The sequence below is a fragment of the Astatotilapia calliptera genome, chromosome 2, assembly GCF_900246225.1.
Source record: "Astatotilapia calliptera chromosome 2, fAstCal1.2, whole genome shotgun sequence".
NCBI lineage: Eukaryota > Metazoa > Chordata > Actinopteri > Cichliformes > Cichlidae > Astatotilapia > Astatotilapia calliptera.
Window position 1 is genome coordinate 25,148,394 of NC_039303.1, and position 24,470 is coordinate 25,172,863.

General features: G+C 42.0%; 3 protein-coding genes across 8 annotated transcripts; 1 reads left to right on the plus strand and 2 right to left on the minus strand.

Annotated features, from left to right (window-relative positions):
• Positions 1-4,823: 4,823 nt before the first annotated feature.
• Positions 4,824-7,377, minus strand: hbegfa (heparin-binding EGF-like growth factor a). Of its 2 annotated transcripts, XM_026189895.1 has the most exons (6): positions 7,144-7,377; positions 6,103-6,354; positions 5,804-6,002; positions 5,560-5,712; positions 5,356-5,442; positions 4,824-5,232 (listed from the first exon to the last, which is right to left on the minus strand). In XM_026189895.1, the coding sequence occupies exons 1-5, from the start codon at positions 7,184-7,186 to the stop codon at positions 5,370-5,372; spliced, it is 720 nt and encodes a 239-aa protein (XP_026045680.1). In that variant the 5' UTR covers positions 7,187-7,377; the 3' UTR covers positions 4,824-5,232; positions 5,356-5,369. The 2 variants fall into 2 exon arrangements, with proteins under 2 accessions (XP_026045680.1, XP_026045685.1); XM_026189900.1 differs by lacking the exon at positions 5,356-5,442.
• Positions 7,378-10,931: 3,554 nt separating this feature from the next.
• Positions 10,932-16,332, plus strand: rufy1 (RUN and FYVE domain containing 1). Its single transcript, XM_026189914.1, has 17 exons — positions 10,932-11,316; positions 11,541-11,720; positions 11,809-11,926; positions 12,027-12,128; positions 12,207-12,330; positions 12,420-12,481; positions 12,641-12,776; positions 12,885-12,986; positions 13,082-13,198; positions 13,303-13,470; positions 13,572-13,669; positions 13,756-13,875; positions 14,084-14,213; positions 15,165-15,259; positions 15,352-15,400; positions 15,484-15,561; positions 15,667-16,332. Exons 1-17 carry the CDS (start codon positions 10,983-10,985, stop codon positions 15,808-15,810), a joined length of 2,157 nt encoding a protein of 718 aa, XP_026045699.1. The 5' UTR covers positions 10,932-10,982; the 3' UTR covers positions 15,811-16,332.
• Positions 16,333-16,645: 313 nt separating this feature from the next.
• Positions 16,646-22,832, minus strand: hnrnph1 (heterogeneous nuclear ribonucleoprotein H1). Of its 5 annotated transcripts, none has more exons than XM_026189928.1 (11): positions 22,708-22,832; positions 21,752-21,848; positions 21,512-21,667; positions 21,275-21,418; positions 20,015-20,153; positions 19,051-19,256; positions 18,785-18,897; positions 18,535-18,670; positions 18,365-18,448; positions 18,162-18,254; positions 16,646-17,440 (listed from the first exon to the last, which is right to left on the minus strand). In XM_026189928.1, exons 2-11 carry the CDS (start codon positions 21,831-21,833, stop codon positions 17,346-17,348), a joined length of 1,248 nt encoding a protein of 415 aa, XP_026045713.1. In that variant the 5' UTR covers positions 21,834-21,848; positions 22,708-22,832; the 3' UTR covers positions 16,646-17,345. The 5 variants fall into 5 exon arrangements, with proteins under 5 accessions (XP_026045713.1, XP_026045740.1, XP_026045723.1 ...); XM_026189955.1 differs by having other exon boundaries at positions 19,078-19,256; positions 22,708-22,831; XM_026189938.1 differs by having other exon boundaries at positions 22,754-22,827.
• Between the last annotated feature and the right edge of the window lie 1,638 nt (positions 22,833-24,470).

The window sequence follows — 24,470 nt, forward strand, 5'->3', positions numbered from 1 at the left end:
GATTCATTAAACATGTTTGCGGTTGTTACAGTAAAAAATACAACTTTTTTTCTACTCGGAATTTATGTTTTTTGTCTGATTTTAGATCAATTGTGTTAATACAGTATGTCAAGATGAAAAAATAACTGTAAGTTTAGACATGTGAGGTTGTGCTGAAAAGAATGATACCAAACAAGGCAAGATAGTTTTTAAACATGAAAAGTAGTCAAAAACAGCCAATTATACCCTAAAGTTACTTTACCTAGTAATTAGTTCGTTTTAGAATATTGTAACTCAGTTACTAACTCGGTTACTTTTTTTGAAGAAGTAACTAGTAACTAGAAGTAACTAGTTTTCAAAGTAACTTGCCCAACACTGATACAAATATAGCAAGAGCCAGGAAATGATCTAGGAACATAATATCGAGCTTGAAGACGCCTGAAAAAATGTCCTTTAAGGAGAGAAAAGACAAATCTCTCAAGGTTCTTGCACCCAGCCTAGCCCATAAAGAAAGTGTTATTCAGTTGTGATCTGTATGTTTGATTTGGCAATGATTTGAGCTAGATGCCCTTTCTGATGCAACCCTTGGCATTTATCCAGGCTTGGGATTGGTACTCGGAGTATACTGGCTCCCCATGGCTGGATTAGATGAGAAGGTGAATAACACCTTATTTACTTGCCCCACACTGGGACAACATTGAGTTTACTGGCAAGACTGAGACCTAAAAAAAACCCAGTTTGCTCTCAATCTTTGCAGCTTTTGGGGGCAGTTGTAAGAAAAATAGCTGGGCCTGATGAAGTAGTGGAGAGAGTAGGCATGAGTCAAGAATGACTCGTTTTTCATCTAACAAATGAGGGGTGTTGGTCAAAAAGTAAACGCCATCAAAGTTGATGAAAAATGAGATTTTATTACTTAATATTTCAGCCTCTTGAGGGCCGCTCTGCTTACACAGACCGTCATGTTTGCCTTCGCCAAAGGTCCTGCCTTTGGCTGCACGTGTCAATTTTAGAAGCCTAAGGAGGAAGAGAAAGAGCAGACAGGAAAAGGATGAGGAAATGGAGAAGACAAGGCTGCATGACAGGACGGAATAACAAAAAAGAGACTAATCCACTTAATGACAGGTAGTGACAGAGTGACTCTTAATCTTTTGTAGGCGAAAGCACCCTCCAGAGCAGAAGTTGTCACCTTGACCCATTCTTTGTCCTCCCGTCTATCCCTCTTTCTCACGTTACCCCTTTGCCCTAATCTCTCATTCCTTCTCTTCATTTCTGTCATCCTCCCCTCCCTCCTCCTCCTCCTCCTCTTTTGCCCTATGTGCTGTGCAAATGGGCCGACACAGACTGCGTGCAACACGTTGATCCTTTGCAGCTTTTTATTGTTGCTCAACAATCACTCCCTCCCTGTCATCGCTTCATCCACCAGGAGTGGCACGCTGACATTTGGGCCAGCATTTCAGGTTGACTTCACGGGCCTGTGAAAAGCATATACACCTAAAACAGCCTCTGACATGCACAAAGTAATCAATTTCAGGTAATAATGTGTTCCTGTTGATGATATCTGGCAAGAGAATGATTACATTTCCAACTGCTGGCGTGCGCACTTCCATATTAGTGTGGAAACTACCCATTGTTGCCTCTCAGCAGAGCAGGAAGCACCTTTCACAACAAACCTACCCTCCTTATACCGATTAAATCCAGTGCAGCTGCCGTAGCATCTGATTACTTCAGTCTATTTGGCAATGACAAGAAGGCAATGGAGCAGTTTACTTATTAGCTTTAGATCATTTTGGCAAAAGTTAGAAATAACTAATATTTAATGTTTGAATGTTTCGATAAATGAGCATAGTAGTCCGCTCCACAGCCTTTGATTTGGCTACTTTTTAATGCTACTGTTTTTCATGTGTACCTCAGAATAAAGCGGAAGTCTTACATGTGTGTGTGAAGCAAACTTACTCTAGGAAAATCACAGCCCCCAAAAACAATATCAAACACAATAGGCTTGCTGGTATTTCCCACAAGCGTCTGGCATGCAATAAATTTTGCCACTTCTAAAGAATCTCGGCCAACCTGCGAGGAAATGCCTTAAAGCTCTGTGGAAAAATAATCTCCTCGACTCTCTAGGAATAAAAAATAACTTCTAAGGGCAGGACAAGCTCAAAGTGTAGACTCTGCGGAGCTGTTTCTCAAGCCCAACAAGGAAAATTCATGAGAAGTGCAGTGCTGATGGCTGATGATGGGCCACCATCCTGGCCATTATTTCCTGGCTGGGGTCCACGAGGCCACCGAGAAACAGAACGCAGTGAACTCCCTTCTTCTTCTCTCTCAGCATTCTGGCTCTCCCGCCTGCGATCAGGCCCGGGAATAGCAGCTATGTGAGCATGACTGCACGACACTATTTCTGTGCGCTCTGCTACTTGACATTGAGAGGCCGGGATTAGGTGGCCCCCCACTACTGTAAATGAATAGCTCCCGTCACTCACACACGCACACAAACACATGTGTGTGCTTTGTAAATACACATATGAATCCCCCTGAACATAAAAAAATGTGACTGAGAAACTGGAGTTTTCTGCACATTTTCACCTTCCTGTAAACGCCACGTGAGGATGATGAAAGCTGAAGTGCTGTTTTTCAGTTTCTCAACAAGCGGTATGAAGAAAGTTGCATTCTGAATCAAGTACCACGCCCTCGGTGGTTCAGTTGAACATCTGTCAGCCACCACCACCTCCCCACCACCCCCTTGTGCGAACATGAGCTCCCCACAGTATGCTGCTTATTCAGTCTATATGGAACGTATGGGAATCAGACCCACAAACGGTGCTGAAAAAGATCACATAACAAACATGCATGTTTTGCTGTGGATTCTTTTCTTGGTAATGGTTCGGTTAACCCTTCAACCCACTCAGAGTCAGCTCTGAAGCATGACTGTACCACATTCCCACTTACACAGACACACACACTGCCAGTGTAACAACATCTGTGTAGGAGGTGACTTCAAGGGAGTGACTAACATTTGGCGGGGCCTCAACCTGCCTTTGAGTCCAGCTGGGTCTTTTGACCGTCCTTACCTCCATTAAACCTGTGTGCGGCATACATGACAGCATTGCTGCATCCTGCTATTTGCTGTATGTGGTCTCTCTGAATACTGTGGTATTCGGGGGCTGGTCGAGGCCTCAGATGTTGTGCTCAATCGCGTGTCTTTGAGTGCGACATCTGTTTCAGCTGCGTGAGTAATGGTGTGTGAGGCAGTGGCTAAACATCAGGTGTTTGCCGTCTTGCACATCTCAGATCTGTTGCCTTTCTCCTCCCCCCCACAGCTGGAATGAGTCCTGTATGTATCATGATTGATCTGTCAGTGAGTCTGACGATGCTGTTGTCATCACATAAAAAAACGACTAACGTCTTCACTTTCCTCACGGCTCGCTTAGACAGTCTGGCATCAGTTATTTGTTGAATTGTAAACAGTGGCACGCACAGATAACCCCAATTACATATAATAACTGAGGAAGGATTTTTGATTCAAGATCTATGAGCACTGGCTAAAAATAATAACAGCACCAATGTGCAGGATACAGGTGTCTCAGTTTAAAGCGACTGCTCACACGCCAGAGACGGGAAATAAAAACATGATGTTTGCTTTAATTGCAGATCCTGAACGAGCTAGAAGAGCAACAGCGGTGTTATCGTTATTAAGACAGGCATTAATGCACGGTCCAACTCAGGAAGCAAATGAATGACTATAAGTTTGGAATAATAAAGATTTAACCCTGCGATAGACTAGCTATCTGTCCAGGGTGTACCCGCCTCTTGCCCTGTGACATCTGGGATTGGCTCCAGCCCCACCATGATCCTGAATCGGATAAGAAAGCGGGTGGATGGATGGATGGATGGATGGATGGATGGATTGAGAAATAACAGAGAAACTCCAGAACTCACATATTGAGATGTTTATTTATTTATTTTTTATTCTGCTCTGAAAAGAAAATCACAAATATAAATCACTTCAAAATTGCAGGATTTGAATGGATAAAGCACTTGAATTCACATTGTTTTTCCTTTTTTCTTGACAGCTTAACAGTTTCTCCTCTAACAATGATAAGACATAAACACAACATATTTATACCCAATTCTTTCTACAGTGCATTTCATATGTGACTCCCTTCTAAAAAAAAGAAAAGAAAGAAATACAGATGTTGAGAGCACAGTTCTTGTGGTGCTTATAATCAGTACATAGCAGTGTGCCTAATGATCAGCGTTACCTCTGAAACTGAAACCTAACGTGAAGTAACGGTCCCCGAACCTGCAGGATAAAGCCGGGTGGGGGGGATGGGAGAGAGTAAGGCTTTGCCCTCCCTCATTACCAATACTGATGTGCCTTTGAGCAATTCACTGAACCCACATTGGAGCCACTTAGTGGCTGACAGAAGAGACTGGTTGCCCCAGGGGCAGTTTCCAGGTGTGACTATGAGTAATCGTGAGTGTGGTCAGTGTTGGAAATCATCTGAACCATTGGATCATTAAAAATAATATCAAATAAAATAAAATCTCGCGTATTCAATGATCAATTTATTAACCACAGTGCTATTGATCATCTAGTGAGTGCCAGAATTAAAGTTTATGCCATATTTTTCATGAAATACTGAGCTTTTGCTTCGTTTGCTTCTGTTTCATAAATAAATAGCCTCGAATAAGAAATATAAAAACACTTTTTTTTGTTTTATTTTAAAAACTGCTAAAAGGTGGTTAAAAATCTCCATAAATACAGTTAGCTTAAATAAATAAATTAAAATTATAAATATACCGTTTACTGTACACACACAAGAAAAAACAAATCAACAAAAAAAAACAAAAAAAACACGTGACGGCATTGAGCAGGAAAATACAAAATGTTGTCTTTTGAGAGAAAGAGAATCCAGATTGAGCTCTGATTGTTGTTAAAAATCTCAAATAATTTCAGAGACAGAGTCAAGACGCATTCCTCCTTCTTCCCGTTCCTCGTCGCCTGATTCTCGACACACCTCCTCTGAGCGGTTTAATATTCCAGTTCCAGACCGGGAGTTTCTTCTTCTGAAGCCATCAGGAATACATTCACGTGCCCACTCTTTATTTGAACGGCCAGCAGAACATTGGGCAGACGTCCTTCTGTTCTCTTCTTTGCGTACGTTCAATTTATTTTCCTTTTCTTTTCCTCCGGGACCTCCTGTTGCTGTTCACTTTTCATTTTCAGCTGAGGTAGAATTTCTACATCTTTGCCTAAAATTAAAAAAAAAAAAAAAAAGGGGGGGGGGGGGGGGAAATGAGTGAAATCTAGTCACACTTGATAGCGGCTGATGTCAGTCGGTGTACGTGTTTGTAGCCCTTTCCCTAACCACTCACCTCTCTTTGTTGCTTCAGTGGTTGGATGCTGACCCTAGCTTCACCTTCTCCTCATTCTCTACATCATACTCTCCCCGCTTGTGAAACCTGGAATAAACGAAAGGAAAGGAAGCTCGTTCAGTCTTCTACGTATCGCCTCGTTATTAGCTAAGATCCTAACCTGTGCATGGCTGCGAGTGCGTGCCGGGCGTGTGTTTCGCTCACCTGAGCATTAACAAAAGTCCGATGATGGTGAGGCACAGAGACGACAGCACCACCGCCACCACCGCCAGAGCTGTGGTGCGGTCGTAGCCCTCTCGGGACTGCGATGGCAGCAGGATAAACTGACACCTATCGCCGGAGTAATTATGGTGGCACCTGCGAAGAGGACGGTGAAGGGAAAACTGTTAATAATTGATCGACTTGAGGTGCGCATGATGTGCAGGTAAACAGAGAGCTAAATACTCACACGCATGATGGTTCACGGAGGTCTTTCAGGTAAGTGCAGGTCCCGTGAATGCAGTAATCTTTGTACTTCTTCAGGCAAGGATTCCTCTTCCTTCCCTTTCCTTTTCCCCTCTTCTTTCCCTTTCCTCTCGTTGTTTTTCCCTCAGTGTTTTCAGCTTCCAGGATGGTAGAAGGATCTTTGGGTTTGCTTGACATGGCAACTAAAGTGAGAAAAAAAAAACAAGACCAACAATTACATGTACTGTCTTTGTTAAAAGCCACTTAAAAGCACCAATTTAAGACATTTTTTAAGTGCCTTACCTCTTGGCAGCTGCAGTTCATAGTCTCCAGATGTGCCATCTTCATACTCTTCATAATAGTAGTAGTCATCATCGTACTCCTCCGCCTCGCCATCCTTGCTGTAATCTGCTGTTGTCGCCCTCACGCCCCGGTTCTCCTCCTCCTCTGCTCTCCTGTCTCTGGTTGTGTCCAGGAGGCTGATAACAGAGGTGTGCTGCTGCTTGTTGCTCTGGTAACGGTCTACTGCAGCACCGCTGGCCAGTCTGGACATCACTGAAGGAGCAGGAAAATCAAACGTTATGAATGAGGTCCTCTTTTGAACATATATACACCACAAAAACAAACAACAAAAATCACAATCAGAAAACTCTTCCTCTAGGGGACAACCAGCAGACAGGTTAGTGCATCAAGCTGGGTGAGCCTTCTCGGGCAAGTTGAAACATGTTGTACAGGAAGAAGCTTCAGGCAGGATTTTTTAGGGATGCAGTAATTACCCTGCTGTTCTCTCTTAGGAAATACACCGGATCAGACATTGTCCTTAGGGATTGATTGAGTCAATGCCCAGCTCAGGATGCACTCAAAAGGACGCCAAATTTTAAACTGAGTGACTGAGTTTGACCCGCATGTTTAATGTCAAACAGACTTTCTGAGTTACTGTCCTCAAATTCGTGGACATTGAGATATCGGCCTGGCACACAGCCTTCCCCCCTCTGTCTCTCATAACACACGCACAAAATGCATGGGCAGACAGTTAGCTAATGTCAGGCAAGAATATGAGTTAAAAATAAATGTATCCAGTTACATAAAGCATGCTCTAAAATAAGAGAGATGACCCCATTAGCTCCTGAATAGGCTGGCATCATGAAAACTGTTGCCTAAAAGATTAAGTTTACACGACATGTTATAGCTCGGTTATTATAGAGAGGATTACACTGACAGCCAAGAAAGAGAGAGAGAGACACACACACACACACACACACACACGCACGCGCGCGCGCTAAGTGATCCATTAATGAACACAGAAGAAACACTGGTTAAGTTGCACAGGCACATGAAACGTACCCAACGCGTGAGCCAGCAACAGCGCAACAGCGAAAATCCTCATGGCTTCCAGTAGCTTTAAGTAGAAAAATTATTTAAATTAACAAAAAAAATCTAAAAGTTATATTCCGTCCACCTCTCAGTATTCCTTCCTTTTTTTTTTATATATGCTTTTTCTTTTTTGTTAATAGAACTCCTCTCTTCTCCTCGCGTCCCTGCTGCCGCTGTCTCCTCTCCAGAAAGACTGGCGACTGAAGCTCACGAGCCTTTTAGCCTAGATAGATATCCCCGCCTCCTGGGTGTTGCCAATAACCACAAGAGCATGTTGCGGCAATTAATTCGTATTTTAACTCAAATTATCCATCATGTTACTTGGTACTCCCAAAGATAGAAAATAAAATACAAAAACTGTCGGGAAATTAAAAGAAACAGGAAACTGAAACTTAATTTAAAAAAAAAAAAAAAAAAAAACTAATCCTTGGTTCCTTTTGTACATATTGACTCATTCTTTCTGTCTGAGTGCCGTCATAGGGTTTGGTTGTGTTTAATCCAGGTAAATCCGGTGGTTAAAGCAGTCACAGATTTAAAGTATGCGTGTCACAGAATCAGAAGTCCAAATATTAAGTAAGATACATTAACAGTCCATACTTACATTTAAGCAAGATAATTCAACAGCGAAGCTGTTGAAGAGGAGGACAGGAAACGTAGTAATACATGACAAAATATACAACTCTGCAGTAAAAACTGGAGATCAGATGATGGGCTTCACTTTGGCTCCAAGTATTAAAAGCGCCTTTAACGGGTACGAAATGTGAGCGCCACCACGTGGTCAAGGATTACACTACACTGTTTTACTGTTTAGGTTCAGGTAGTTTCCAGAGTTAGAAACAAGCGAAATTAACTATTTGAAAAATGTTTAACTTTGACTTACTTTTTTATCAGCTTTACAGTTAGTCGTGTTTTCAAAATTTCACAACAGACATTTCAATACAAACACCACTTCTTGAAGGGCAGCTGGTTCACAGTAATGTAGACCTCCCAAATCTAAATAAAGAAAGGCTACAAAGCATCATCAGGCCACTGTGATGCCAAAGGTTACTAAAACTTAAGGCCTTTCCTGTGCGTTTCTATTTTCACTTTGTTTTGTGATAACACACGTTCTTTTCAGTTATCTCCCTGCCTTCCCGTCTTGTTTTTTTTATTTCAGGTAACTGCAATCAACTACAATGTTTTTCCACACAGACTTGGGTAATTTGAGAAGCGAGGTGATGAGGTGGTTAAAACTGTCAACTCACAACGTGAAGGTTCTTGGTTCCCAGGGCTTCTTGTCTGTCTTACTTCTCTCCATGTACTCCAGCTTCTTCCGCAGTCCACAGATGTGCAATTTAGGGTTAATTGATGATTTTAAATCGACCATGGATAAGTGTATAGCATAGTGCTGCATAAATGTATGTTTCAAATTGCTTTGAATGGTCAGTAAGTCTAGAAAAGTGTTGTATAAATGCAAGTGCATTACATTACATAGAGGAGTAATGGTAGATTTTCTAAGTGCAAAAGGAAGGACGGCAAGCTCCTAATACGTTTATTCACTGCCAGTTGATCTTTTTACTACTGGTGTCATGCAGTTCTGAGGTAACAACAATTATTCACAAGAAAATTATCTTTTGATTGCAATGTGAAATTCTCCCTTCAGCTCTCAAGTGCAAAAAAATACCATCAATAGGTTAATAGCACAAGTGCTTCAACTGGATTAAAGTATAGTCTGACTTCATGGATGGCTGTGTTAACAACATTCTTAGAATTAATAATTAAAGTTGGAGTCAATTTAAAGCAACACAAAACGGATCAAATAAAGATAAAATAGATACACAATACATCAGTATCACAGCTTTTGATGTTATTACTACTGCTGGTTTTCTAGAGATTTATGGGCTTTACTTCTAAGTGCATATTCTTACGATTCCCGTCACAGTAAAGCCTCTTTGGCTAAAGCTTAACTACGTTGTAGTGTGTGTTGAGGTCACATGTAGGTCGGCTGCTCACCACGTATGGGGGTAATGAATATGTCTGCCCTTTGTACTCTTAGGCATAGACTAACTCTGATGTGACCGTAGACAATAAATCTGGTGCGCCAGAATGTCATACTAATGCGATTCTTTTAAATACACGCACAGTGATGATGCAAGTCTGATCAGAAACCGTTTATTTCCAGGCCAGGGAGCAAGAATGAGAAACAATTCTAAAAACATAATCAAATTACCACCGAGCCTAGATAAAACAATTCTAAAACTGGTAAGAATGCAATTTTCTGTATGCACTAAAAATCCCACCCAGTCCCACAACCCAGGACGAATGTTCGTTATGGGTTCACAGGCCAGAAATTCCTCTTGCGGAGCTGCGTGCATGGCAGCCTCGTCCCAGGCAGACGAGGATGAGTCTGCTATCCCCTTCTCGTCCCTTTACTGGGCCCATCACATCCCAGCTCAGCTCGCATTCTGCACTGAGTCCGTTGCTCGATCGCCTCCCCTCGCGTCATCGCCCTGTAAGTAAACAAATAGGGGCCACAACCATCGTCCTGGAAGCTGCCCTGGCTTATAGCCATGGCGACCCTCTCCCAACACGGCTGCACCCGGTGAACAACAGTGGAGACGCTACTCACAAATGCTGTCAATCACAGGCGTTGTCTCCTATTGTCGCCGTTCCTGCTGTCGGGACTGCGTCGCTACGTCACACTCACCTGTCCGTCTCCAGATGAGGCGCCGCACCCCCGCGATCAGGCAGTGATTCCCCCTATCTATCTATCTATCTATCTATCTATCTATCTATCTATCTATCTATCTATCTATCTATCTATCTATCTATCTATCTATCTATCTATCTCCTGGTCTTCTTGTGTTCCTTTTCATATCGTGTGCCTCTGTCATCCCAAGCCCCAGTCAGCTTCCTTTTAAAGGGTCCCTTAAACAGCTGATAGGCCACCTCTGGACACACCCATGTCTCAGGTGATCACTATCAGCTAATTTGTCCCATGCCCAGCCAGTCCACAGTGGATTAAAACAATGTCAAATAAGCCACTAAAAACCATGCAATACAAACAGAATAAAATCATGCAAATAAAAACTAAACTCACAAATAAAGACTAAAAAACAGAATAAAACCAATATAAAAGATAAATACAAATTTCCTCTGTGTGACATGAACATTCAATCTTAAGTAACATGACTTTTTCTTCTTCTCTATCTTCTTCTGTCATCTGCTTCCTTCCGCTTCCACAGCAAATGATCTGCACCCATCTCACTCCATCCTTACCATCCTCCTCTGTCAGCCCTCTGCATCTCCTCCTTCACTACATCCACAAACCTCCTCTAAGGTCTTCCTCGTTTCTCTTTTATTCTTTCCTGCCTGGCAGCTGCATTTAGCATCCTTTGTCCCATATGTCCACTATCCCTTCTCCAAACCATCTCAGCCTGCCTCTCTAACTCTGTCTTCAACCCTCTCAACTCAAGGTGTCCCTCGAAAGTAATTGTTTGTCCCTACTGGTCACTCCCAATGAAAATCTTTATCTTTAGTTCTGGCTCCTGTCCTGTGACCCACACGAACCCAACACACTAACCTGAAAGGCAAAACTAAAATTTCATTGACTGTGAATAAATAAAAACGCGATCTTTAGTTATTAGATATTTGTCAGTCCGCCACTCTCCAGCCAAGTCCAACAGGTGGCAGTGATTTAACTCCAGTGTGTTTTGCTAACCGCCAATGAATCAAAAGTAAAAGAACGTCAGGCCTCACAAGCGTCGCTTATTGGTTTAAGGCGATCACGTGAATTATACGCGAGAAAGGGGGACGGGGGGAGGGCAAACATGGCTGACGAAGCAGGGGAAGTAAACACAGCTGTTACAGAGCGCGACGAAAAACAAGAACAAGATGAGCCCAAAGTTTTACGACCAGCGACTAATGGCGAACCGGATGGGGGCAGCGAGCAGGACTGGACCGAGAGGCAGGCTTCCCAGGTCGCAGAGGAGAACAGCTGGTCGGCTCCTCTCCTGTCTCTGGCTCGTAAGGCCACAGAGACGATTAGCAGCGGGATCAGCTACGCTGCCATCCAGAGAAAGCCCTCACAGGGATACGCGGCGAGCTCCCCGACCGAGAATGAGGCCGAAAGTGACCTCAGTAACTCAGCGAAAAAGCTTCCAGGTAGACTTTGATTTTTCTGATGCCTGCTAGTTAATGCACTTTAAGATCGAACCATTGCGGCTGTCACAGGCACTTGAAACACTGTATAAGTGTCAGCTGTCACATCACATGACTCCAAGATCAGACTCTTGGTTTTTTTGGTTAGTGAAGTGCTCCTTTTCCGGCTATGTCATCTGACAGAATTAACCTCAGAGCTTCTCCTTTTTTTCATGCTTTCTGTACAGTTGTTCCCCCCAAAGACTCAATGGCAATAGAAAGATCCAACCTGCTCAGCATGCTGAAGCTCAGCATCAGAGTGTTGATTCAGTCTTCTATGAGTCTGGGCAGGACGCTTGACTCGGAGTACCCTCCTCTGCAGCAGTTTTTTGTTGTCCTGGAGCACTGCCTCAAACACGGTCTTAAAGGTTAGACGTAAATAAATCTGACTTTTGCTGTTGTGCTATATTTAGCTGCCTGCATGCTGAAGTTAATTCTGCATGTTGTCTGATTCAGCCAAGAAATCCTTCATTGGTTACAACAAGTCTATATGGGGACCACTGGAGCTGGTAGAAAAGTTATGCACGGAGTCTGTCAACATCGCCACCAGTGCCAGAGACATGCCTGGCATTAAGTATGCCATTAAATGCCATTATATTATTTCTATAATAAAACTGCATCGCAACTGAGTTTAATTGTACTTATACTGTCATTCTTGTTTTTGTTTTTCTTAGGACTGGTTTGGGGAGAGGAAGGGCTTGGCTGCATTTGGCGCTTATGCAGAAGAAAGTAGCCGACTATATGAAGGCCCTGCTGGACCACAAGGACCTCCTGAGGTCAGTTACACTTGTTTTATAGTGCATTATAAACATGGGTTTCTTCCTAGCATCCACTTTACCTTTTAAATCCCTTAGTGAGTTTTATGACTTTGGAGCACTGATGTTGGAAGACGAAGGGTCGGTAATGGTGGGGCTGCTGGTGGGCCTCAACGTAATTGATGCTAACCTTTGCATTAAAGGGGAGGACCTTGATTCACAGGTTAGTGATGCTGTTTTGTAAGAATCAGTTTCACTCTGAGGAAGAGTTGGATCGAGATACAGAGTGATCTGCTCTTCTTTCCCGTTTAGGTAGCAGTCATCGACTTCTCACTTTATCTGAAAGACTCTGCTAGCAATGAGACTCCAAAAGAGTAAGCATCTACACTGCTTTACATTATTTTTTTAATCTGGACTGTTCTATATTGTTATTACTGTTTAAAGCATGACCCCATATTAAAAAATCCTTACTAAACTTTGGTTAGATATGTCTCACAACTATAAGATGGTAATTGTATCGCTCCCTTCCTTAGTGATTCGAAGATGACAGCCATATTGGATCAGAAGCACTACATTGAGGAGCTAAATCGTCACCTAAGCGGCACCGTCACTGACCTTCAGGCTAAGATGGACTCTCTAGAGAAGACTAATAGCAAGCTTGTAGAGGAGGTTAGGCGTGCTTTGTGTGTGCAGCTGTGGGACTGTGTTCGCACTGGATTGATCCTCTTTAACATCAGCTTGTGTGTGTGTGTGTGTGTGTTTTCTCCTCTTCTTCAGCTGACAGCTGCCACAGACAGAATCAACTCTCTACGGGAAGAACAGGAACAGCTGAAAAAGGAGAACGAGACGATCTTGCAGTCCAGCCAGAGAAAAGAGGAGGTGTGGGGGGGGGAAAAAGTGTCTAGGACTAACTGCAGCTGAAGCCCCTCCAGATTTTAAGAAGGAATGAAAAATGCCATGTTTTTATTTTTCAGGCAGTGCTTCAGGACAGCCAGGCAGAGCTGGAGACATACAAACAGACTAGACAAGGCCTGGATGAGATGTACAATGTGGTGTGGAAGCAGTACAAGGAGGAAAAGCGCATTCGCCAGGTCAAGTATCAGTGACCTCCAGGACAGACTGAACCAACACTCCACACCTGGTGTTTTTGGGTTTTGACTCAACTCTAACTGAATTTGACTCTCTTGTGTATTAGGAGCTGGAGCGTGAACTGGAGCTGCAGGTGGGGATGAAGCAGGAGATGGAGGTGGCCATGAAACTGCTGGAGAAGGATACGCATGAGAAACAGGACACGCTGGCAGCCCTACGGCTCCAGCTTGACCAAGTCAAGACTCTCAATGTGCAGATGTTCCACAAAGCTCAGGTATAAATAGATGAGCATGACTATAACTTTGTCTTTCGCACTTACACACACACACACACACACACAGATTGCGCATTTGTCCAAATCGTGTGGTTTCTCAGGACTCGGACCGCCAAGCAGAAAAAAAGCAGGCAGAGGCCGTGCAGCTTGAGCAGAGGATGAATGAAATGGAGAACACCATGAAGGAACTTGAGCAGAGGTATGCGTGCTTGCCTAGGTTGAGATTCAGTTTCGCATTTACATTCCTTTAAATTGACGCTCCTCTTCATATTTTGTGATTCATAGACTACAGAGATCGGAGCAGGAGCGCAAGCAGAACGACCAGTCGGACGAAGACATGAAGGTGGAGCTGCAGGGAAAAGTCGATGCTCTGCAGAAACAGCTAACAGATCTCGATACGCTAAGGTGAAGAAATACAATTGTGGGTGGGGCGGGGGGGTTGAGTGTGGTATTAAGCAGTATGTAGAGAAAAGGTTCATAAAAGGGCAAAGTTGCAAATGTGATTCACCTAAAATGTTTGTTCTCAAACTTTTCAAACATTGTGTAGATCGAGTCCATGCAGTAGTTTGCAGTTTGATGACTTGAGTCACATTTTTGTGTTTTCGGAGCACAGGCTGGGGTTGGAGAACGAGCTGCGCAGTGAGAGGGAACAGAGACAGAACTTGCAAAAAGCTCTCCAGAGGGAGCAGGACAACAGCACCGAACTGCGCACACAGCTGCAGCAGCTCCAGGGCCTGCACTCGGTCAGCATCTCTCAAACACACACACAACCTGTGTCACGTTACACTTGCTCGGATCTAAATAGGCGAATTATAGCGATGGAAAAAAATGTGTGCGCTCTTGACAAATGAAGTTTTATTTTCAAAGTGAAAGGCAACCTACAGCTGCAGCTAAGATTACTCCTACACACAGGCATAAAATACTGTAATCCAATGCCAACATTTAAAATGTGTGATTGGCTTTGTAGAGACTGCTTCTAGACTCTAGCAATGAAGCTACATTGCTAGAGTTGGCTACAAGTCAGAATAAGAGCTTTTTTTTATTTTTATTCTTATGTTCATTAAAAAGTACCTTTTGTAATTATGGCCTTCAAAATGCAGCAACGCCTTTCACCACCAGGGAGCAGTGTTTTACCAGTGGGTGTGTTGAGATGTTTTTGAATGTGTGGTGCTATTCTTTTAACTTTAGATACTCCTTTGTGTCCAAGGTTCTTAAGAAGCTTTTCCTTTTGTAAAAGAGAACGTGCTCATCCTGACTTACCTGGTTATTAATTCAATTGGCTTGATGTACCATCTTGTGGTACAAGGTGGTATTACAAGAAAGTACTGTGCAGCCCCAATCCAACTTCACTGAATGTCATCAACACAGTACATAGATGTTTTAGATTAAAAGTTATGCGGTTTGTTGTTGGTTATTTCTTCAAGTCTGCTGGTAACGTTTCATATTTTAAACACAGGAATTTAGAAACTGTACCTTTCAGCTTCATCACCAGCGAATTATATATTTATGCCAGATGACATTACCTTAAAGAAATAGTTTATTTTACAAAAATATTATTTGTATGACAGCTTTAACAAAGCCTCCCTCCTGTTTCATCCTCTTGTAAGCGGTGTATGAGCATATTACAAATTCTTGAACATAAATGGGATGTTATGACCTTTTTTTCTTTTGCTTCTTATGGATCGACTTTGCAGGAGCTGCAGGAGTTGAAGCAGGAGAAGCAGCAACTGCAGCAGAAGTGCGAGCAGCAGGAACAGGCTCTACAAGAAATGGGACTGCATCTCAGCCAGTCAGTAACTGCGATGTTTTTCTTTTTTTTTTTCTTACTAAGGAATGCCATTTCACGTAGGAGAATTTATGCCACTTTCATCTTTCTCAAAGGTCTAAACTGAAGATGGAAGATTTCAAGGAGGTCAACAAGGCCCTGAAGGTAAAATGTTAAAGAGTCGAGGGTGGTTTACTTTTATTGTTGACGCTGTAAGACTTGGAATGAGAAACCATTGCTCTTCTCAGGGCCACGCTTGGCTGAAAGATGATGAAGCCACTCAGTGCAAACAATGCCAGAAGGAGTTCTCCATCTCACGCAGAAAGGTACGTTCCGCCCACCCCCATTACATTTCACTTGAGAGCCGCTTCCGTTAACGTCCGCAGTCACATAAATGTTGCCACGTCACGCTGTATGTTTTGCATGCGCAGCACCACTGCAGAAACTGCGGAGACATCTACTGCAACAGCTGCTCCAGTAACGAGCTGGCCTTGCCTTCGTATCCACGGCCTGTGCGAGTGTGCGACGTGTGCCACTCCCTGCTGCTGCAGAGAAGCTCCTCCACAGGTTCCTGACGACATACCCACAGGCTTTGTTTTCTCCACACGCTCCAACACTGAATATACTCATTTAATGAATTTAAATACTTGTGTTATGAAAAGGAAAAAGAAAAAAAAAAGGCGGGAATGTGATTTGGTGTTCCATTGATGCAGTTACCTGAAATTCAGGCATTTTATTTGTACTGACAATGGTCGCCTTTAACGTTGACAGGATGGATTTTAATAAAAAGTAGTTTATGCAGACTTTATGCTAACGAGACTTTGCATAGACATGGAAAGGCTTGAGTATCTGCCACCAGTGTTTCCCTGGGTTGGATTAACAGAGTTTAACAAATTTGGTAATCTCTTGATAAACTGGCTTTTTGATATGTGCAGTTTTTCTAATTCAAACTGTGGATGTACTGTTGGGATTTCAGCTTGAGCTGAGAATCTCTGCTGTTTGCAGATTTGTGTACTCACAGAATGTAAAGGCACACTGCTTTCTTTATTTAGGATGATTTTCAAAATAAATTTAACAGAAATAACCTGAATATTTTACTTTTGTCTTAAAAGATTATATTTAAACCTTTGTGAAAATCCTGAATTAGAGGGGTGCATTTTTAATTCTGGAAGTGACTTTGATATTTCCCCCTCCCCCTTTTTATTATCAGCTCTAACCCCACTGCTGGATGCAGGCAGAATTGTGTAAATGACTGTAGAATGTTGGCAACAGCAACACTATTTTAGAATGTATTCTATCAGGATTTTATGGATCACGTCAACTGCTACAACGCCATTTTCTTAATTTGACTTCGTTTAACTTTAGATATTTGATAAATGAATAAAGCCTCCTGTTTTTCCACCACTTGTGTCAATTAGATATTCCAGACTAGTTTATTCACTTTGTGCACAAGAAATACAAACAGCATCTGAAGCAGTAGAAACCTTCATGGTAGCAGATTTGAAATGAACTTGCTCTCTGTATAGCCCTCATCCAGGAACAGAAAAAGAGCACTAACAGTCACACCATAAGAAAACAAAACATGCTTTGACCATGTTAAGTCCCAAACCTAGATTAACATTTTGTACAGGAATTTAAAATGAAGCTGAACACTATGTAAAAGGTGAAACAAGGTCCAAACATTAGAAGATACCGGACATTTTCAGTTTCTGTTCATGCACTCGGACACTAAAACGTTTTGTTAAATCCACCAGCACAGGATGAGTTAACCGTGCTTAAAGAACGGTAACACAAAACGGCACGCTTCCAGGGAAAGATAAACTTAAAGCACAGTTTATGTTATTTGTAAATCTGTGAGGAATGGGGAAGACAAACATCACTTTGACACATTTATTGTGACGAACATATGATCTCACTGCTCTCTGAAGATCACCCACTTAAAAAAAACAAAACAATAATAATACAAACCCTACCCTTTGTTTTCCCCCAAAACAACCCCACCAGACCCTATCTGAATTATTACGAGAGACTTGCATTTCCAGTCCTTTCAGCAAAATGCTGAATTAAAAAAAAAAAAAAAAAAAAAAAAACTAAATGCGAAAAGAAAAAACTACATTCCCCATCCCCCACCCAGTCCATTCATTGAGCCTCTGCTTCCTCCTCCACCGCCGCCATAGTAACTGCTTCCCATTCCGCCCTGGTTACCTAACAAGAGAGAGAAAATACACACTATAGGACCGAGGAGTTCATCAAGGAGTCACGCATAGAACGACAAAAGCTTTCCAAGTTTAAAGGGCTGAATTAGCCTGGATCCAAGATGACAGAACTACACAGCACCTTCTTCCTTAGAACCCAGTGTCATTAAATACATTACACAGCAGTTTTGGAAGCAGCTGCTTCAATTTTTTTTTTTTTTTTTTTTTTCTTTAAATGATGGGGAATAACAGCACTCCTCTGGTAATTAACCACTGTTTCCACCCTTTGCAACACTGTAACAACCCAACTTTAGGACACTTTTTAACTGCAGATTTTTCTTTACTGTTACTACCGTATGTTAAGTAACAATATAACTATTATTTATTTCAAAGTGTGCTTCAGAATTAGCCAGCTAATAAAAGAAAGGTGTTTTACAAGGCCAGTTTAAGGTGTTACTGAATATTTATGACTTAAAAAAAACAAAAAACAAAACAAAAAACAACTTAGTAGCATCTCATTTGGTGCCAGACAGCAAACACTTACAGCTGTCACGAGTTTAAAAATAAACAAAACAGTCACAGTACACAAATAAGGTTTTATGGCACCTTCACCTAGGACAACTTCAATTTCACTTATCAGAGAAAAGGGTTAGACTATAAGTCTTTGCTCAAACCTTTAAAGGTTCTGTAAAGAAATATATTTTAGGAAATACAACAGAGCTGACACTCACTATAGTCACTGTAGCCACCCATGTTTCCTTGGCTGCTGTATCCACCAGAGTACCCTGAGCTCAGCTGGCCTCCACTATAGGATGACTGGCTCCCTGTGGAAACAAATCCCATTGGGCTGTATGAGTAAACCAACAGATACACAAGCATTTTAAGGGAAATAACACAGGGCCCTATTTTCAATATCACTAAAACTTTGACTCACCCATGCCCCCCATCATCTGGCTGCTGTATGCTCCATTACTGCCACCTGCTGTTGAGTTCAAAAACAGCTCCACGTAGCGGTGCTCTGCAGAACAGGAACAAAAATCATAAGAATTAACACGCAGCTTTAAAAGGGTGGGGTGCTCAAGTTATTTTTTAAAGCAAACTCACGCATGTTAGCTTTATCTTTGGACATGGCTGCTACAGCATCTTCGTGTGTTGCAAACTCTACATCTGCCTCCCCGGTAACTCTGCCATCTGGGCCAATCTCAATATGGACCCGCACCGGATTCAAAGGTGAAAAGAACTAAAAAAGACGAAAAATAAATAAATGCACAAATCACAAGTGTTGTCTGCTTTTAAGCCCTTGCGGCGACACAAAAGATAACAAAGGACTGTCAGTGATCTCTCAACAACTTACATTGTAGATGTCTGTTTCTGTGGCTCTGTATGGCAGGCCCCTCATATGTACACAGTGGCCTGTTGTGCTCTGAAAGGAAGAGCCGCCATCGCCATACCGTCCATCCGATACACCTGAACATACATAAATGGAATTAACACAAGGTCTTATGAGGATTTTATCCTAATCTTATTAATTGTTATATGAATTGTTAAGCATGAAGAGACATGAGGGGGTGTTTATTTAAAAGAAACTTCATGGGTAAAGACCAGTAAATCTGATTTCACCTGCTCTCCAGTCCCACTTGGACCCACCTCCTCCGTAGCCTCCTCTGCGCATTCTGTCATAGGACCCCCCTCGGCCCATCATGTTGTAGCCGCGTCCACCAGAGGGCCGGTCATAGGGGCCGGGTCTCTGCATGCCCATAGGCTTCCTCTGGGGTTCGTAATGGGTCCGCACCTCAGCACGGCTACTCTTGAAGATCTCAATGTACCTGAGAGCATACAGATACCACAGTGAGGGCATGGAGAATGGGTGAGAAACTGCATTTGCTTAATACTGGTGAAACTGGGCTATGCAGATGCTGTCATGGTGTAGTCCATAGGTAGTAATAGATTTAAGTACTTATTGCTAGTCGTTAATAAAGAAGATTAAAAATAACTTATTTACTGATCAATAAGGAAGTTGTCCAAATTGATAAGGGCCTCAGTGAGTTTTACACTTTTCTTATGGTTACCTGAAGCGACTCAGATCTGTTTCAGTGTTTCAATAGTGGTATGTGTCGTTGCCATGACAGCTTTTGTCCTGGTTTTAGAGGCACAAAGAGAGCTCCAGCCCTTCTGCAACCCACTAAGCATTACCTGTGACAGTGGGCTCCAGATCCTTGTGTACAGTGGCCCTCTGATTTTTACTAGCAGGGAGACTCCTTACCATTTATCAACCTGGACTCATTTTTAGTGCTGAGACACCATTTGTTCTCCAAATCGGGCATGCACTCCATTTCAGGATTCGCCTCATATTTTTGAATGGTGACCAAGCACTAATCTTCCCCCTGAACATTGTGAATATATATATATTTTTTAAAACGTGGATCTAAGATAGCAACTTGTGTGTATGTGTGTGTGTGGTAAATATGACAAATATGCTTCAAGTAGCCAAGATAAATGTGTCAGTTTTGCATTTGGTTCAGATGTTGAAGGTGCACACCATAAGAAAAGCAACTTATCCAGCCAACCAACCAACCATCCCCACCTGTGCCCTATTCTTTCCTTGTGTTTCTTTAGAGCCTTTTCAGCTATATCCTGTGAAGCAAACTGCACGAAGGCCTCCCCCGTACTCCTCCCCTGGATGTCCACCGGCAATGTTATCCCATTTGGCACGATTTCCAACCCTTCAACCCAAGGACAGATAACCCCAGCAGGGGACATATTAAATCACATGCCCAATCACAGAGAGAACTTTCTCTAAAGAGAGAGATATTAGACTTATGGAAAACTCTATACATCATCACACATACCAATTCATTCCTTTTTTGTGTCTTTTTTCTTTTTCTTTTTTTAAACCAGTGACTTTCCATTTAATTTAGTTACATTTACTGTATTCTAGGGGATAAGATAGAAATGGCAGGATAGAGGAAGACTATGAAGAAGGGCACTGTGTGGGGGATATCGGGCTAGTATTAATGTGCTGATGAGGAGGGTCTAGGTGGGTGACATGAGGAAAATTTGTGGTTGCTCTTTCGTTAAATCTAAGAATTGGCATATCCTCCTGAGAACTGAGGAAACAGGAATCTTCCCATTGAACTTTTTTGGTGATTTCCTTCCTCTTTGGAGCTGAAAGAGGCCACCCAAACACATGGGATATCAATGGAAAGCCCACAATGTCCTCTATTAAGTACATCAGGACTTAATATGATAGCTCAAATAAGTCAAAGATATAGACCAGAGGGCATGAGTGAATAGGCTGGTGCTCAGGAGGATATACTGGGTTTAAAAAAAAAAACTTTTAAAGATAAAATTATTAATACATGGTGGGGAAGAAAAAAAAAGTTAAAAAAAAAAAAAAAATTGAAGACAGAGGCTATATCAGTGATGAGCGGGACCCACTCAATAACTAGTGTATTACCATTAGGCTGAGACTATTTTAAAATGTTTCCACATAATGGGGGGAAAATGTGAAGAAGGCTGAAGATGAAAATGAGGGGCAAAGATAGGAAAGGGTGTTTGCATAACAGATCCCTGCCCTTGTACAAAACATCAGGTCTTCAAATAAATTCTCTATTTAAACTTCAACTGGCTTCCTTTTCCAGCATCATTTCCTTCATTCATTGTTTTTAAGTGTAACCACATTAGATTGTCATTTACAATGGCATACTGACTTCTTCGTAAATTAGATGCAACAAGTTTTGGTGTCGGTAACCAGAAACAAGAAAAGGAAGATCGGAGGGGAGAAGTTTAAATTACCAGCATTAAGGGGGTTTATATTTAACCAGCGAACAAGGTTTGTTGTTACCTGAGAAAAACTGCACAATTTCCTCCTTGCTGCACCCGAAGGGAAGGCCCCGAAGCCGCACAAGCCCGTCCCCAGCTGTCTCTGGACAGTTTGGGCCAGTGTGCTTCATGACCCAGTCCATTTCCACATTGTTTGATTTAAACACTATATCAGAGAAGAGAGAAATTACTTCGCTCAAACTGGTAACTTATATAGCATTTATCAGACATTAACTCAGCTGTATGCTGTTATACGCACCTTCTACATATCTGTGACCCATCGTTTCTCTGTCCTTTTTCACTGCAATCTTCAGGTCTTCTTCTGTCTCAAATTCAACGAATGCCTCTCCGCTGGGACGCCCCTCTCTTGTGTAGGTGAAATGGATGCCACTTCCATTGTTTAGGATTTTGCACTCTGCAATCAAAATGCATTATCAGATCATTTCTAACTGTGTTACGTGCTTAAGTATTCTTTTGAAAAACAATAATGCATAAATACCTGAGAAAAACCTCTGAACTTCATCCACTGAACAGGACCAAGGAAGTCCCCGGATTCGCACTACATATCCCTCATCAGCCATGACTGGTCACGATCCCTGAAGATTATGAATAAACGCTTCTTTTAATGTGATTAACCAATACAAACTAACAAAGATACAATAATACAGAAGTCAATACCCTGGTACTTCGTTTACTCTTTTATTTTCGTTGATCCCCTCTTCACAAGAACTGACACTGTCTCTCTAATGGGGACACGACTAATTCTGAATACAACTGCATTAAAAAAATCCGACTGGCTGGTTTATACATATACATTGACTACAATACGCCATAAAAGCTTTCCTTGATTTACTCTGAGTTATTTCAAGAAAAAGGGGCCTATGTAGCAGCGCCATCTTGAGACAGTTTCGACAGATATTTAAGAAAAATTGCTTTACTGCTCATACTCTTCCGCGGAACAAAGGTTGTTGTTGTCCAAACGTAAGTCCAGAGCAGTCGTCACAATTTCCTTATCTATCAGTACTCGCTAGCGAACTACCGGCATCCACGTAACAAAAAGCGGGAGCTCCGAGTCGGTGCCCGCTAGCAGCACAAAATCAGTAGCCAGCCACTTTCATTCGACAATATTTCCGCGATTGTTGGCTTTCGTCAACTACTTAAGAGTTCGAAAGAGCCATGTTGTTGATTTGTTACGAAATATCTCACTTACTTTAAACGCAGTGCACGTCCCTTAGCATATTAACTACCGCACCCACACAATAGAACAAAAGCGGCCCTCTTGGCCTGCGCCATGTTATTAGCATCGGCAGTTAGCTCTTAAGCTAGTACCGTTAACTAAGCTACCTGTATTAAAGCTGATTCACACATTCAAACCTGTACCTATGTACATTATGAGAAAAGTTGTTCAAACCATGATATAACCAAGTAAAACGAGAGATACATTTATCAATATACCTGATACAAACGCAGATGCAACACGCCGGAGTGTGTGTAATCAGACCTGCGTGGTGCGGCTGAAACTCTCCACTGGGTTGCCAGAATTCTCCAACCATCCCCCCTTCAGGAACCAAAACGGCGCGCCTCATCATGGCATCTGCTTCAAAAGGCCAAAAAATGACGCAAATAAAATACGTTTATAACAAATTTTATTATTTATTTGTGTTTTTAATTGTATCAAAACCGAAGAATGTATAGTTTGTGAAAGGGTGTGTAATAAATAACGTGACAGAAAGGGTGGATTTTTAAACACACCTGGCAATCCTGACGAAATAACCAAACGCCTCCAACTGGCCTGTGTCCACGCCCAAAACCGATGACGTTTCTGCTTGAGGTCTTGGCGACTTCTCCTGGCCTACAAATCCAAGTAACCCTGTTTACATTCGTCAGTAATCCTTTTCTGCTTTATTTCTTTTCTTTTTTGAGTTAGTGTATATGAATGAGCTACTTTTTATGGCAAGGCCAAAGAGTTCATGTTTATCAATGCCAGCTCAAAATACCACACTACATCACTAAAAACAACCCATTTAGCTACAAGCCTCAACAGATATTAATTTCGTGCTAGGGTAGTTTGTAATAGTAACCTAGTTCGATGAGGCTTATTTTGATTATTGGAACTAAATGATAATACAAGCCTCAGTTACCGGTTTTGGTGACTACTATGCCTGAAAGACCATGTTTATATACAATAGGGACTGTTTCCCAGACTTGGATTGAGCTTATCCCTGAAGTAAAAACTTTTTTTTCCCCAATTATAAGCATTGTCAGAGTTTTCTTTTAAGATAGGACTAGGCTTAATCCAAGTCTGGGAAATTAGCCACGGGGTCAGCAGCCCCAAGTAATCCAGATATAGACCACAAGTGACCCAGACCTGCAGCAGGGAGTTGGTTGCAAATCAGTGACACCATTAAAAAATATGTGGAGTAAATGAAGAGTGTTTGTTAACTTATTATCATTATTTCAGTAATGCTGCTTATTCAAGGTTACACTCATCTAGTATTGGTGTACACTGCTAGTTAAAACATATAAAGCACACAATTCTGGAAATAAATGCTTTCAAAAAATGTATGAATAGTCACACAATAATCAAACACAGTCACATGGGGTTTAACCAAAGGGAATGAAATACACTGTTTTTAACCACACTCAGTCCTTACTGAATCAAATGTGATCTATAAGGTAAGGTGTAAACACAATCTAGGACCTTTGTGTAGTTCAGATGTCTTGGTTCATGGTGGTGACAACCCTGAATTCACTGGTAGTTCTGTAAGATTACATCAAACACAAACAAGGCTCCAGGTAGGCTTTTGACTTTACGAGTACATTACAGTGATCTTTTGGACTAGAGGACAGTCCAAGTGAAGTATTTATTCATCACTGAAGTCACCATTGTGTATTTAATCTTGTACAAAAGTCGCCAAAGCACGCACAGTTCAATAAGCCTCAAGGATATCTTGTGACAAATGGACTTTCTTTCACAGTAGACATTTGGACTTGTTAGGGTATAGTGGTATACAGGTGTATTAATGTTGGCTGCATTCCTCTCATGGGAGGGAAGGTACTGTTTTCATGCGTGGTGTTTCACTTTCAGGACTTATCGGGACACACTGAAAACAGAACAAATTCTCAGATCTCTTCTCTGGAAGACATCATTCCCGTTAGATGACCACTCAGAACTACTTTACATGTATTTGTGCAGACAATTTACCCAAATTAAATAA